This window comes from Haplochromis burtoni, unplaced genomic scaffold (genome assembly GCF_018398535.1).
Source record: "Haplochromis burtoni strain Fernald_Lab_line unplaced genomic scaffold, NCSU_Asbu1 Contig_128, whole genome shotgun sequence".
NCBI classification, from domain to species: Eukaryota; Metazoa; Chordata; class Actinopteri; order Cichliformes; family Cichlidae; genus Haplochromis; species Haplochromis burtoni.
In genome coordinates this window covers 1,265,080-1,280,880 of record NW_024582489.1, presented here as the reverse complement: position 1 = coordinate 1,280,880, position 15,801 = coordinate 1,265,080, and the positions used below count along the sequence as shown (strand labels likewise).

The 15,801-nt window shown below is 44.5% G+C and overlaps 1 protein-coding gene across 3 annotated transcripts in view; it reads right to left on the bottom strand.

Annotated features, from left to right (window-relative positions):
• Nucleotides 1-15,801, bottom strand: part of cux1b (cut-like homeobox 1b) — a 62,356-nt gene that overhangs the window by 23,906 nt on the left and 22,649 nt on the right. For all 3 annotated transcript variants that reach the window (XM_005929946.3, XM_005929947.3, XM_005929948.3), the window contains exons 4-8: nucleotides 12,344-12,422; nucleotides 9,422-9,559; nucleotides 7,062-7,185; nucleotides 4,917-4,993; nucleotides 3,934-4,000 (exon numbers count right to left, since the gene is read on the bottom strand). In XM_005929946.3, coding sequence (XP_005930008.1) covers nucleotides 3,934-4,000; nucleotides 4,917-4,993; nucleotides 7,062-7,185; nucleotides 9,422-9,559; nucleotides 12,344-12,422 — 485 coding nt within the window. The remainder of the gene's footprint in view (nucleotides 1-3,933; nucleotides 4,001-4,916; nucleotides 4,994-7,061; nucleotides 7,186-9,421; nucleotides 9,560-12,343; nucleotides 12,423-15,801) is intronic.

Here is a 15,801-nt window from a genome sequence, read left to right as displayed (position 1 = left end):
ACTGAAGAATACAGAAGCGCAGCGAATGTTAATATTTCGTAATGACGACTTTAACTTTGAGTTAAACTACAATTGCCTTTCTGTTTTTGAGTTTTCAGCATGCGTGAATATGTTTCCCAGCACGAGGAGGCTTTGGAAATAGTGACCTCACCGATGGTCTATAACGCAATGCAACGACATGGCATAAATGCGTGCGTGTTTATTTAAGACATTCCTCGCTGATAAGAATACGCGAGTGGCACCGAGTGGAAAGGCGTGAGGCGCATATGTGCACTGCGCGTCCATTAAGACCTTTTGATTTTATTGCAATCTTTTGATAGTGAACCCAGTAGCTTTTGTACCAGCTTTTTGAACCAGCTTTTGTATTTGTGTGTCACAGTATGAGAAACAGTGTTATGTCCCATAGGCTTGAGTACTACTGATTTGAATGTGTTTAACAAAACAGACACAGTTGATATTAGGTCAACATTGTGCCACAGGCAATGCAGCAAAAAGAATCAGATGTGGGTGGGAGAGCTTTTCACTCTCCGCTTTTATTCTTTCCCTAACAGTTAAAAGGATCTAGTATGTATTTAAGCAACATAATAGTACACTACCTCAACAGCTTTTATCCCGTCTTAAGCTATAGTGTGCAGGACCCGCAAGCGCACTCAAATCGCGCACCCGCGCACACAAATGTTAAGGTCAGAGAGCCAACAAGCTAGAAAAGCTTGTAATGGAGAGCGTTTATGGGTAGTAATGCAACCCAAATACACCACCGCTCCTGCTCCAAATGTGATCATTTAATCAAAGTACAGATGCACAAAGTCTTCTTAAATAACCTTTGGATTTGGCTGTATTTGGGAATTATAAAGGCAAAGCTAGAGGCTGAGGGCCAAAGCAGATCACAGGGAAGGGATTTTCTGCATATCCTGATACAGTCAGTCAGTCAGTCAGTCAGTCGCTGGGCAGGGCAGGAACTGTCCGTGGCCCGCCAATGCACCCGCTGGAATGACTTCATCAAACACTGGAGAGTAAAAGGGGGGGTGGGTCCTTCGTGATGATAAAGTCTGATTTTATAGCACCCAAACTTATCTATAAAACACCATACAGCAGCCACAGGGAGGAGCTATAGAGTAGATACACAGCCAAAATGGAAAACGCACACAATCAGCGCACACTCAAACACACTTGCACACACTCTTTTGTACCATGAAAGCCAATGGGTGCACCCAGTGACATCAGTGAGTACTATAGGACTTCTGAAACAAGCCCAGAGCCTCTGAGGCCCTACTGTACTTCCTCCATCTCAGACAGGCCTTTTCATCTTCTATCATCTTCTCTCTTGCTCCTCACTCAAGCACTCCTTTTCTTTTCCACCCTTTGCCTGCCTCCATCCTTTCCCCCTCAACCGTTGCCTTCCCATCGCCCTCCACTTTTTTCACCCCCTCCTTTCATCTTTTTCTTCCTTCCACCTCCCCTCTCTCATCTTTCGCCCTCTCTTCCTCGGCCTCTGTCCTCGGTGCCAGCAGGATATTCCCCTGATTTAGATTTTCATTTCCCTCCTCTATCGCACTCTTATCCCCTCTTCCTCGCTGAAGCCTCCGGCCCCTGGCTCGCTTTTTGCCCTCCAGCTTTCATCACTCCATTCCTTTTCTTTCCTTGGCTTTCTCCACATTGCGTTTTCACAGCGTGTTACCTTGGGGATTTCAAGGAGGCTTAAAAAGAAGCTAGCTGTGAGACCGTGTCTGTGTGTATGTTGTGCGCCATTTTGTGTTGTTGTGTGCTTGGGCTGGACACCGGAAAGAAAGCCCTATTGACCGGTGCCTAATTATCGGCAATTAAACGGATTTTAACCAAAATGTTATCAAAGCCTCCTACATGCAGATAAAGCTATGCGCAAACATACAGAGGAGTCTCCGCACACTCAGCTCACACACTCACACACACATACACACACACAAAGCATCCTGTGGGGCTGGAGATCAATATATCATTAATCTTTAACAGGGACTAAACGGGTAAAATGCGGCCAAGCCAGACCCTCACAGCGTCGACACAGAGAAGGGGGGGGGCTACGCTACATCTGCAGGCCCGCCTCCCGCTGAAGCTGAGACTCTCCGGGCGCTGCAAACATCGACCAAATTCTCAGGGAGTGTGTTTGTGTACGTCCACGGGTGTTTGTGAGAGTGTGTTAGTGCTTATTTTAAAAGGCAGATTACCCAAATGCAGCGAGAGGATGGGGGGGATTTGTCACGCAATGTCCTCCTTAGTGAAAAGTTCAGAGCGAGTGTGTGCGTGTGTGCGCGTTTGTGTGTGTGTACCCGCACGTGTCTGTGCGCTTGTGAGGAGAGAAGCGCATGATATGTATGTATGCGTTTGTGTTTCGCAGTGCCAAAATGTATGCAGTTAAAGGGTTAAAAGTTGTGTTCAGCCAAACACTGGCGATTTGCTCAGCCAAGCAGTAAACGGGGGAAGGACTCCAAGGACTGGGAGGGTGCAGGGTTAGAGAGGGTTTGTGTGTGCTTTAAAGCGTTGCATTAAAATTTCAGATCACAGCACGCCACATAGTCAAGGACCCTGACTGCCTCGGGCTCACGAGTGAGTGAGCGAATGAGTGAGTGTATACTTGTACGTGTATGTGTGTGTGTGTGTGTGTATATATATATGTGGGTGGGCATGTGTTTATTAGCTTCTGTAAGCAAATGGGACCTACTATAAGTGTCTTTTCAAAAAGTGTTTTCTTCTGACATAAAACGAAGAGACAAGGACGCCAAAAGAAAGCGTAAAGAAATGTAGGAAGAAAAAAGAAAAAAAAAAAAGAAGTGCAGGAAAGGGGACGGGGGGAGGGAGGGCCTTCTGATAGACTATGAAACATATTGATTAGTGCTATTACACCGTGTGCAATTTCGTCCTGTGGTCTTTCCTCTCACACTAAAAAAAACCAAACACCTAATGCAGGAGACAAACGACAAAGTGTGCGAGTGAGGGAGGTAAGAGGGAAAAAAGGAAAAAAACAGGGAGAAAAAAAAAAAATTGTGAGGAAGACAGAAGAGGGATCGATTTGTTTTTAACAGCCAATCAATTTAACAACTCTGTTAATGGAGAGGCACAGTGAGTTTGGGGCAAGGTAAATGGGATGGGGTGGCGATGGTGGTGGTGGTGGGGTGGCCTTAAAAGCCAAGTTGATACTCTCCCGTACTTTGTGTATGAACACAGGATGCCCTTGACCATTTTATTATCAGTCCCTGGATTTAGCCAAAAGAGCTCATATTTCAGCCAAGGCAGGGTGATCCCCCCCCCTCCCCGGAAATGTAATTTTTCAGCTTTGCGTATGCGATTCTGGTGCTCACGAGGTTCTGGGTCCTGCTGCTAACCCAGAGGGAACGAGGAGTGTGAATGTCATAAAGTGCCACTTCACAGTGCGGAGTGCTGACATGGAAAAGCTTCTGTTCTCATCCTCAACACTACTATAAGATCAATAATGATAGATGCCCAAAGCTCGACTGAAGCCATCTCATCTTACAGGTCCTATTAGAAAACATATGTAGCTTTCAATCTGGCACCTCTCTATCAAGTCTCTGATGAAATCTGAAAGCTCTTTACCCCATTAAGACATCAGGCGCCTATATAAGACTTATACGTACATATCAGGTCTTAATGGATTAAACAAAACCACACACACATCCGCGCGCACAAAACAAACTCTATTTTGAGGTTTTAGTTTGGCTGCAGAATACATTACAATCCCTTTCAGTATTTACAGTGCATGGGTAATGCCGGGATTTGGAGGCTGCTAGCTGTTGTGGGAGAAAATCCAGCTGTTAGGGAGAGAAGGGGGAGTTTCCATGCAAGGAGATTCACTAAACAGGATGATTATGTCAGGAAAAGAGTATGGAGGAGCCAGAGGGTAGAAGTCACCCGCAAACACACATAGATCAGTGAGGCACGTACTTTGCTGTGGATTCCTCGTCATACTTTGTCTTCAAATCAAAGAGCTCGGCCTGAGTTGTTTCAAGTGCTGCAAAAGACGGTGAGAGACAGTTAAGGGTTTTCCTGGTGCAAAGTGAGCTGAAGAAGCAGATCCAGACATGAGCGATACTTTTTAAAAAAGCATTAAAGGTGTAAACATTATCTTTGACAGCTTCTTACTACTAAAGTCTTATTTCACACGAGAAACTTTGGCATTTCTGTTTCTCAGTGATGACAGCTGAGATTTTCTTAGATCTCCAGGCCTCGCAGACACCTAGTCCAGATGTGTCAGATTAACTATGAGTGTTAAACATAATAATCACCAGCAGCTGTTTTTTTTTAAAACTCATTTTCACAATGGGTGAACATTTATTGAGAAATAGAGAGGAATAGAGGGAATCTATTATGATTTTCTTTTTTCTGTCACACAAAGGTGGATGATCACATTACAAATGACAAGTTTTAAGTAATATGGTCGGCGTATGTGGATGTAACCCCTATGAGCCCAAAGCTCCAGTTAAATATATTCTTTTTTTCTACTTTGGGATCTGCATGATATCACTGAGAGGGGATATCCTTATATGGTCATCTCGGGAACGCAGCTTTGCCTGGGAGCACAGACGCTCCACCCACCTGATGTTTCAACCCTTCTATTTGTCAGTCTGAAGAAAGCTGGATTAAAGGGAGGTGGAAGGGAGCTAAAACAGCTTGTTTCAGGACAGCAGAATACAGGGCTTCACGGGTTTAAGGTAAACAAAGATGACGCTGAACTTTTAAATCATACAAAGCTACTCTACAAAAGTACAGGGATAAAAATATGGAACTGGAGATTAATATAATAAGTCCCCTTTAAGAAGTTTTCAAAGGCTTAATAGCCAGCCCAACTACACTTTCAGTGATAAGAGCACTTTATCTAAAGGTGGGTAAACAATCCCCAGGTGTGTACAGGCTGCGTAGGCTGGTACCTGTCTGTAGGGACCGGGCTTTCTGTTCGGCCTCCTCCAACCTTGAGGACATGGAGTCCTGGCTCTCCTGGAGTTTCCTACAAGAGACCAGGTAGCAGAAAGTCACAGTCAGTCAAGAGATACTGAGTCAGTAAATTCTGAGCTCACACTTTGTGGCAACTGCGACTATTCTCTATTTTCCCACCATTTCTGAAGTGTTTTCCACCCTAAAATCCTCCCAACACAACCCACTCCTCATTAAGCAGCCCTATTAGGCAGGAATGTCTGGCCACTGGGGCACACTGCACCCAGGGGGGAGAGAGAGAGAGTGCGCGAGGCTTGACTAAGGGAGAGGGGGGAGGGGGCGACAGAAACCACAAGGATAAAATAGATTCATTCTTAGCATATAAAAAGTTGGGCTCTGCTGAGAAATTGCCACTGCGTGTAAAAACATCAATAATCTAGCACAAAGATGGTCTTTATGGCACTCTTTGATGCCCCCCTTCCCCGCCAATCTGTCTCTCCTGTCATCTCTATTTTTCTGCCCTCTACTTCATCCTTTCATCTCCCTCACTCTCTCTACCCTTCGCTCATTCCTTGCAGGATGAAATGCATCGGAGGTGCCATCCATTTACTCCCCCCCCCCCCTTCTCTCTCAGACACAGGAAGTCAGCTCACTGCAGACAGGAAGGGGCCCATAAAACACTGACGTACAGGAAATACAGTTGGACAATTGATCTTCTACTGTACGTCTGAAAGGGACAGTGAGCTTTAATACAGCTTCGTCAAACAAATGAGATGACTGACAGGAGGAAAACGTGCTTTGTAAAGTCCGTTTCATATTAGTAAACTGTATACATCAACTTGAAATGAGGACTTTCATCAGAGGGATGGTGTTTTAAAGACTGCAAGCAGCCTGTAGCTTGGAGAAAATCCATAGCGTTCAGTGCATCGGGTCTCATTCGCTTAGAATTACAGCGGAGACTGTTTGGAGTCAGTATATCATTACTAAATCTGCATGGTGAGAGTGCGATTTAGTAGTAAAACTGCATATTAACATGCTTGAAGAGGAACTCCATACTGTGCAGCTGAGCACTTGTGACACGCTGAATTTAATCTGTTAATTCTGTCGGTCTCAAACTTTCATTTCATTGCTGATAAAAACGTTCAGGTCTGACGCATCCATCAGAGCTTTTTTAGCTCTTGTTCTCCCTCAGTGAAAATATGCTGCGTCTTTAAGCCCCGAGGCTGCAGCGGCTAATCACATGAAGCCTCATCACTCAGATGTCTGCACATCTCTTTTTTATTTGATTTGATTACTTCAAAATAAGAGCACACATTATCCAAGTTAATATGGGATCACAAGATAGCTTAAACTAGTTACTGTTTTTTGGGATCCAATGTAGAAGCAAAGGAGCCTGAGTTAGTTGTTACGTGAAACAATATTCCTGCCTCAAGTCCATTATACTTTAGGCCAAATTGGCCCTTTTCTGGAAAATGGCAGTATTAAAGCATTTTAGCCTCACTAAGCAGTTTTTTTAAATGTCCCTAAAGCATCCGGAAGCATTTTTTGAGCTTATTACTGCCCCCGTCTTCCTGTACACCTGAAAATTACACACTTTAACATGCCACACTTTAACAAAAAAAAAACCCATTGTATTGAAATAAAGTAGTCTTTATCAGCAAAGCATATTTTTGCACAGCAGAGGCCCGTGGCAGCAAAATATCCAACATAACGGCTGAAAAGTATCTTGGTAAACAGAAAATGGGAGTGGATGGTGTCGATTCCCATCAAAGCGAGAATGGCAAGCGCCCACATGACAAAAATGCTGGCATTGTCTTTTATGCAAGTTATCTCCATTCCTACATTTGTGCGCAGGAGGAAAGCAATAAGCAACAATTTGTCGATTAGACTGATAACTACTGAAAAAAAAAAAGAAAAGAGCCCTTGGAGATTTGCTTAAGTAGGAATTAGTAAGTTGTGAACAGAGAGCCCTGCTAAATAAAGTCTGAAATCTTAAACCTATCATTCAAAGATAAGAATCAGCAGTTCTGCCTGAGGGCACAATGACCCAAAGCATTCAAACTGCAAAATAATGCAGAGGTTATTACTTTAAACACAGCTGCAGCAGCGCACATACGCACATAAACATGCGCAACTTTTACCTCTCCTTCTCTGCATAGTCGTTGTGTAGCTGGAGCTGCTTCTCTTGGGCCAGGTTCTCGGCTTGATTCTTCAGAGACTGCTCGTACTCGCGAATCTTCTCCTTCAAGGCCTTAATGGTCACCTCTGTGGAAGAGATTAGAGCAAAGAGGCGAGCACCGAGAGAAAAGAAGTCAGAAACGTGAGTGATCTAGATAGAAAACACAGACAGCAAACTATGGCACTTTTCTATATATCTGATATAAAATAGCAGTGACGATGTTTTTAGCGAGGTGTTTGACCTTTGCCTAAGAAGCAGCATTTCACATCCTGCATTCTTCCTCTGTGAGCACAGATGAAGACCTTGGCCCCCATGGCCCCGGTCTAATCTTTGAATTCGCAGCTGCCGTAGAATATTCAACTATCACTAAGAGCAGATATGCTGCATTCATTAGGACTGCATTAGTACCGAAACCCCATAACCTGCTGCCGGCTGAGCGCTGTATGGGGCAGCCTGAAATAAATCTAACACATAACTGGAGTAATAAATAGTCCTCCCTATGTGTGTGTGTGTGTGTGTGTTTCTCAGAGAAAGATATAAGTGAGTGAGACAATGATATAACGCATTGCTGCTCGCTACCTTTGACTGAGGGCTCTTAGCACTTTGTGTGTGTGTGCGTGTGATTTAAACTCCAGTCTCACTGCTCTGACACATAATCAATAGAGGAGAGTCCCCTCAGAGCCCTCTTACCCCTTAACTGCTTAACTGAACTTTAAACATTTAGGTTGCGGGGATCAATGGCCCCTGCACTCTGTGTGTGTGTATGTGTGTGAATGTGTGTGGTGTGTGTGTGTGAGAGAGAGCGTGCAGGCGGATCCGCGTGTGTGTTTAACAGGAGTGGGAGTTCCACAGTGTGTTTTGGGGTTTAAATATCCCCCATCTATTGAGGCGGGAAGGAGGGATAAAGGATGAGGGAACAGGAAAATCAATGGCAGAATGGAACCCTGCCGCTATCGAGCTGTTCCAATTAACTCTCACTGAGGAAAGGGGGATTCCAAAACATTCCCCCGTTCGCTCGCTCACTCCTCCTTTTCGACTGAAATTACACCACTTTTTATTACCGCTTCTCACTCATCTCTCCCCGCTGTTGTCAGTTTCTCCATCTTTAAGCAGATGTAGATCATTGCATTTTATTTTTTTTTACATTCCTCCAACTCTGTCACGTCTTTTTCATCCTCACGGGAAACTTTTTAAATGTAAACCTGTGGACATTTTAGTGTTTAGGAATTTTTTTCCACATATCTCAATGTCAAAGAGGTATAAACCCGCAATGATGACGACAGATTTCAAGTAAAGCTGCACAAACAAGGCAGTCCACGCACACATGCAGAAAAGAATTCTGAAGCAAGAGTAGAGACTTTCTCACCTTTAGTCCCCTGAACTTTAAGACATTTCCACTTTCGAGAGAGCTATAAGCTAAACCGAAAATATGTCCAGAAACTGAAAATGTTGTGTTCATCTTGCTTCACATACTGCTCGTTTTTTTAATGAACTAAAACTACATTTTCATACACAAGCAGGACAAAATTTTCCACTACACTTTTCACACACAGACTTGACAACAAGGCCACCAAAGTGTATCTGCCGATTCAATTTAGCAATGTTTTCTTTTTTTAATCCATTAGAGAAAGAAAACAACTCAGTGGATAGTCTCCTCAGTTATATTTTCAAAGTTCAGTTGCTGCTAACCAGCTGTACTCCAACACTTCCTATCTACAGGGTTGCTGTAGTGGCCCTCCTGGATATCACTTTAGCTGCTACTCCAACAAGTCTCTCCTAGACTTCAACTACCACAGCAAATCTGCAGCAGGTGACTCAGTGAGTCCGTATTCTGCTCCAACCAGACCCTCCTGTTACTGCAATTAGATGCAATCCAGGACAGGATGACTGGTCCACTGTAGGTCCAGCTGGGCATATTGTTTTTAATTTAGTTAACATCCTTTTTTGAAGAAGAAGAAGAAGAAGAAGAAGAAGAAAAAATCGCTCTACAACAGCTTTACAAAAGCTTTTCACTAAAACCCAGGTTACACAAGTTCTCTTCTCATTTAATTTTTTTAAAGTTTATTTTTAGGTTGCTGGGAAGAGGGATGGATAGCACAAGTGTAAAGAGACCAGAAGTGTAGGGAAAAGGAAATGACATGGAGTGAAGATCTGGACTCACTGGCATTAGTGTCTGTTTTTTTCACAAACGAGCGTCAACATAAAACACCGGAATGTGAAATTTTGATAAGTATTAACTAGTTAATTGTATGGTCTACATCTACTTCTGTCAAAGTCGGGAAAATCCCATAATGTGTGCCTGTGCACGCATCCGTCTCTAACCTTGGTTTTTAACCTCTGCAAACTCTTTGTTGTAGTCCTCCAGTGTCTCTCGAAGTTTGGTGTTCTCTGTCTCAATGTCGTGCATCCTCTGGAGCTTCAGCTGCAGCTGCTGAGCCAGCTCCAACACAGGTACAGGATCTGGTAGAGAAAACACACACCATGTTAACACACTGTAAAGCAGATCAGACAAGCAAGGGCGGCAAGGTGGTGTAGTGAGCTAGGAATAACTACATTCATGGCCCTGTGAGAGAGAGGGAGAGCTTGCCCTGGTGAAGAGTCCTTGGGCAAGGCAATGAATCTCTAGCAGCTCCAGGACAACTGTTCTGGAGCCGACCCTGACCTCTGATCCCCCTTTGGAGGATTAGTGGTTAAAGCAGAAACCAAAACATATCACAATTACCAGTCATACTGCGATGAGGGAAGAACAGTCTGACATCTTCAAATCAGAGCTTGGCTTTACTTTTAGAAATAATAATGTGGCAGTAAATTCTATTTAATGTTAGTTATTTATAATAAACCTGTTTTCAAACTACTCTCCATGATAGAAGGTTCAATACTTTAGAGTAGGGATGTCCAACTCATTTAACATCGTGGGTCACACACAGCCCAGTTTGATCTTAGGTGGAACTGCATGATAAATGTGTAAAATTACAGAAAGAGTCATGATAGTTCATTGCACAGATTGTCCTGTAATTATAAAATATAAAGTTTTTGTTAATTTACTGTAGACTCACTAGTGGCTGAAAAGCAAGTGCTTTCCTGTCATTCAATTACTTTGGTGTAGTATGAATTGCACTGGGGGTAGGCAGTCTTTATCAACAGGAAAATCTTAAAAACTTGTGAAAATACAGTTTAAAGGCCGGATTCAAGTGTTCGTCGGGCCGATTCAAGCCCCCGGGCCTTATGTTTAATGCTCCTGCTTTAGAGTAAAGCAGCTTAACCTTGATGCGTCTTCATCACTGGCTTCTCACGGCCACACTTAAATACATTATTCTCACTTACTGATAATGACCTAAAAAGAAAGTCATCAGGCTCTTATAACATCAGAGCACTTCGGTGATTAGAAAAGAACAGATCAAACTTCGTACTTATAAGTCACTGTTGGTTTACCCATTCTTTCCTAACAAAACTTTATCCATAAAGTCTATTGAACGATAGACTATCAGTCTTTGTATCAAGCAACCATTGTTGAGTTAGGAGATTAACTTTGGTTTCTGTATGCGGGAAAAAAAACATAATGCGTCAACTGTTGGCGCAGCGGGAGAACCGGATAAGTAGAGGCACACAGTAACATAGATGAGACAAATTAACAGGAGAGATTACTGGGCTATGATCAGTTGAAATGTTTCGCTATGATGCCGCTTGAAAGCGAGAAAGAAGAAAAACATGGGAGCAGACAGATGGACAAAGCGGAGCTGTAAAAACAGGCAATGAGAAAAGGTAAATACGAGATTAAAGAAACAGAGACAGAAGGAAGAAAGGCAACTTTCTGGAGGCATTTTACCAACATCTCTGAACACACAGCAGGGTTAACTGTCAGTGTGATGAAGAGAGGCCTGTCAGTCAGGCCAATCACATCTGATTGGTGCTCATGGGTGGCAGACTGGTGACAGGCAGCCAAGAGACGCAGGCGACGCTCATCAGCATGCCAGCTAAAAGAGCAGTTTATGTGTGTGTGTTTGTGTGTGCGTGTTTATGAGTGTGTGTGTGTGTGTTGTACAGATAAGAGGAACTGACAGCTTACAGCTGGGGGTAAGGGCTGTGTGTGCGCGCGCGTTTGTGTGTGTGTCTCATGTCTGACGCAGTTAGATATCTTAACTATGCTAATGAGAGATCAGCAGAGAACGATTGGGGAATTTCATGCTGATTTTGTGCTGTCAAGGTGACACACCATGCAGGGCTTGGCTCTGACACACACACGCACGCACACACCTCTTCACATAAACACATGCGTTTGCTTCCAAAGTCTCACAAAAAAAATACACACAAGTACAAACACTCACTAACATAACTGTACGCCCTGAATTTGGACTCCTATCTGCCTCTGTGCCCTTGAAAAATCAACTTTCTCTCCCTCTTATCAAACCTGTGTCCTTCACTTGGACCCCCCCGCTTCAAATCAACTGTACAGCCTGTTAAAAGCAGTTTGACTGGTGGGCCACTGGTGCTGAACGCTCTCGCCAGACACCTTTAATCTAAACCAGAGCACACTGGGCTGACTAACCAGGCCTTCAGCTGATAGAAGACAGAACAAAACACACTGTTTCCTCTTTCAAGACTGCTGCATTAGTCAGGCCGGTCTGTGTCTGTGTGCGTGTATGCATCAGGCATTACATCATTGTCTCGCTGCAAGTTAAGAATAGCCCCGTCAGAGCTGGCGCTGACTTATTGGGAGCAGTACAATCCAAAGATATTACTGTAGGTCTATCCATGTGGGAATATGATGACCTCCTTACGCTATAGATGAACTCAACTCTTTCATTCCTGCATACGCGGCCCCTTCAGGGCTCCCGAGCAGCTGAAAGTCTCCTACCAGCAGCACTGTGGCTGTGTGTTCTGCAGCTCTCGGTGCCGCGCGGCCCTCCCTCAGCCTCAGTGCTGCTGGATGCGACCGCTCGTGTATGTGCACACTTTGCCGCGGCCAATTGTGGGCACGCTTGTCATCCGTATCAGGACGCACCTTCTGTTAAGACCCTATAACGGCTATACCAATGGGGATGAGGTCTCCTGGGGACGTATTAAGGCGTCGCACACGCCTGGATGAACAGTGAAGCAGCACCAGAGGGACAGTGTCACACGTTTTCTGCGTTTTTCCCTGTTGCTGCTGTCTGCACGGATGAGGGAAGGTCTCCCTGATTGCAATTCCGGACTAGGGAGGAGTCTACACAAACACACTTGTATCATCACTAAGAGCAGTCTTACCTGGGACATCGATTATTTTTTTGTACACGTTCAAGAAGGCGGCCTCTGCTTCTTTACTCCTCTTACTCAAGGCATCGATCTGCAAGGAGGAAAAATAAAACGTAATTGTTAAACGTCAGTTACCATACACTCCAAAAGCAGGCACATTAATTTAACGGTGAGAGCCGTCTACATATCTGTCTATCCTCACTATGCCTTGGTATGTTGCATGAGATCGGGGCCGTCATGACAGCGGCCACGTTGGTGTTTCCTTCCCGTGAAGTCAGTTCAGCTGTTCAGCCGATGACGGATGCGTTTCGTTTGCTGTGTACGTGTGTTCGTCTATCCGTCTGTCCTCGAGTGAGTGTGCCTAAGTCCTTCAGTCTGTTGTGTTTGTGTGTGTGTGTGTGTGTGTGTGTGTGTGTGTGTGTGTGTGTGTGTGTGTGTGTGTGTTGGCGAGCCTGTGTGCAAATGTGTGTGTTTGTTTCCCCTCCAGCACACTGACATCATTAAACAGCTGGCTCAGTCTTTCCAGCCACAGCAGGGGCAGATTATTCAGTCAGCTCTTAGCAGCAATACAGTGTGGATCCATTACTGATGCAGCCATTAACACAAGAGGGCACGGCATGCATTCCATCACCGATATTATTGAAACGGACAGCATTAGATTGGATCTATAAGAGATTAATTCTAAAATCATACTGGAGAGGGGAACTTTTACGCTGTTGTCAATGCTGAAACATGAGGCAACAAGCTCTGCCATAGTCTCTGTGTCACACTTCAATATGAGAAGCAGACAGAGTAGGCGAAATGCATCTGAAATCAAGTCTAAATCGAGGGAAACAGATGCCAAATAAAGACATTCAGATGGTGCTACTGTACTGGGCAGAGCTACAGCTGACTACTCTGGCTCACGCACTCAGACTAAACAGCCTGTGTTTCTCTTCCAACTCCTCCAGCACATTCACTGAGAGAAAAGGAATAAAGACAAAAGCCTATATAAGTCCAAATATAAAGTCTTCACATTCCCAGCCAAGCCAGTAGTGTAGTTGATGGGTGGTTTAGGGGTTCTTGCCACTGTAAACAGAGCGGGCTACATGTAATACTGCCTGGGCTCCTATGGGAACCTAATAAATCTCTTCACATGGCTTTGATTCATCTCTAGTTTTTTAGCCGCAAAACATCTGGCCCTGAGTAGGCTGGTGCCAGCACCCCACCCCCCACCCCTCCCTCTTTTTTTCATTTCTCTGTGTCTTTCTCCCCGTCTCTCTCACAAATTCTCTCTCTTGTCACTTCCATGTTCTCTGACTCAGTCTTTTCTTTTCCTCAATTTGTTTTTTCCACTGTTAGCCTTTCTCACATGTTTCTCTGTCACACTTGAGTCTCTCTTGCATGCTCCTGCTCCTGCAATCTCCCTCCTCCCTCTCTCTCCAATACTAATATCTCTCGTTCTCACATCATGCTGCATCGTGTACTTTACCCTTCTTCATGTGCTGTGTGACACTGAGCGATCAGAATCCTCAAATGCATGGCCGCTAATGGGAGATTACAGATACAGAGCACTAATACCTTTCTCACACACACCAACATCAAACCTGTCGAAATGTCCGTGCACACGTCTGTGTGTGTTTGTATATATAAGGGAATGTGATCAGAGACTTAAAGTCACACCACACAATCTCATCATAAAAAAAGAAACATACAAAAACCATCACACACACACAGAAAAAAAAAAATTATCTGCCAATGGCACCGAAGGAAGCCAGCTGCGTGACTGTACAATGACTGGGCCAAGGTCAGTGGTACACTAGCTTTATATAGCCCAACATGGGAGGCAGGAAATAGACATTTAATGTAGGACACACCCTACAGTTAGAGGCAGGTTAACTGCAGGACCAGAGCCATTAGAAGACCACCCAGGATTTGCAAATACAACCCTGCTGTTCCAAACTGCAGCTCTTTCAACCAATCCCAATGACATCTGCTATTACATGCTCCCCTGCCCCCATCCCACACACACACACACCAAGCAAAACAAATGAAGTGACACAAATGATACCTCACCAGTATCAGTAGGTTACTGATGAGAAGTGCTTGCAATTGCAAAAAGGTATCCCTGACAAGTCCACGCACACAAACACATACGTACATACGTCAGCACCTTGTGCCACCATCACTCAGCACCACCTTGCTCCCCTATCTAACCCGTAGTGTGTGAAGGGCATCGGGCTGACCTGTGTGTGTATACATATATATCTCTGTGTGAAGGGCATCGGGCTGACCTGTGTGTGTATACATATATATTCTGTGTGTGTGTGTGTGTGTGTTGTGTGTGTGTGTGTGTGTGTGTGTGTGTGTGTGTGTGTGTGTGTGTGGCCCCAGTGGAGTCTGATAAGGGGAGGCTATGGGAAGCAGAGACTGAAGCCTTGGATAATGGAAAAGCTTATCTGATCGATGGACCAACAAGGAACACTGAGTATGCAACATACACACACAAACACACACACACACACACACACACACACACATATAACCCGTTTACCAAACTGAGGCCTTGTGGAAACACTACTGTTATTGGTAATAATTATGACCCGAGGGCATCCACCTTTCAATGACAAAGATTAAACAGAGTATCAAGACCTCCAAGTTCCTGGGCTAAAACTTTTTATTGTTCTGTCTGAGTTCTACATTCACTTAGTAAAGATTCATCCTCCTGGGTAAAATGCTTAAGGATGAGTTACTGTGGGATTTCGACAAGACCTTCTGGCTTCTGGTGCTGTCTTGTCCTTGATCAAAGCATTGAGGGGTAAGCAAACAAAGACGGGCTAAAATTACACATTCTCAGAGCAACTCATGTCGTGGCATGCAAGCGTGCAGAATAGGCGACTGATTGATGGGCTGCTCTAAGACTGGCGCGGGTGTACAGTATTATCTCAATAATCATAAGATAATGTCCTTCTCAGTTCCGCGACCACCCACTACGCGTCTCAGCGTGTTCTGGTGTGCACGCCGTCGAGGTGTGTCAACATGAGGATTGTGGAAACAGCTGACAAAGCCCCAATTATACCGCTGCTGTTTCTATTCTCTAAATAGACTGTGGATCATCAGCAGAACATGGAAGAACCACTATAAATTACAGCATTTTTACATAACCACTGGCTGTGGTTGTTGCTCTAACACAAGAATATGGAAACTAACCCAGTGTTAAACTGTAGCACTCTATGGCCAGTAGCAAAGCAGCCCTGTCACTATCTATTGAGATGATTTTCTTTCTCTGTGTGTGAGAGTGTGTGTGTATGTGTGTGTGTTAGAGAAAAGATTCTGCTGAATGTCCACCCACTCCAACCCCAAATAACGCCCCAGTCTAAACCAGCCGCTTCCACTCCTACCCACTGACTTTCACATATGGGAGCGAACTGGAAATGCATGGCTGCCAGTGAGGAGGAGCCACGATGGAAATGGGCCAAAATGACGGAGGA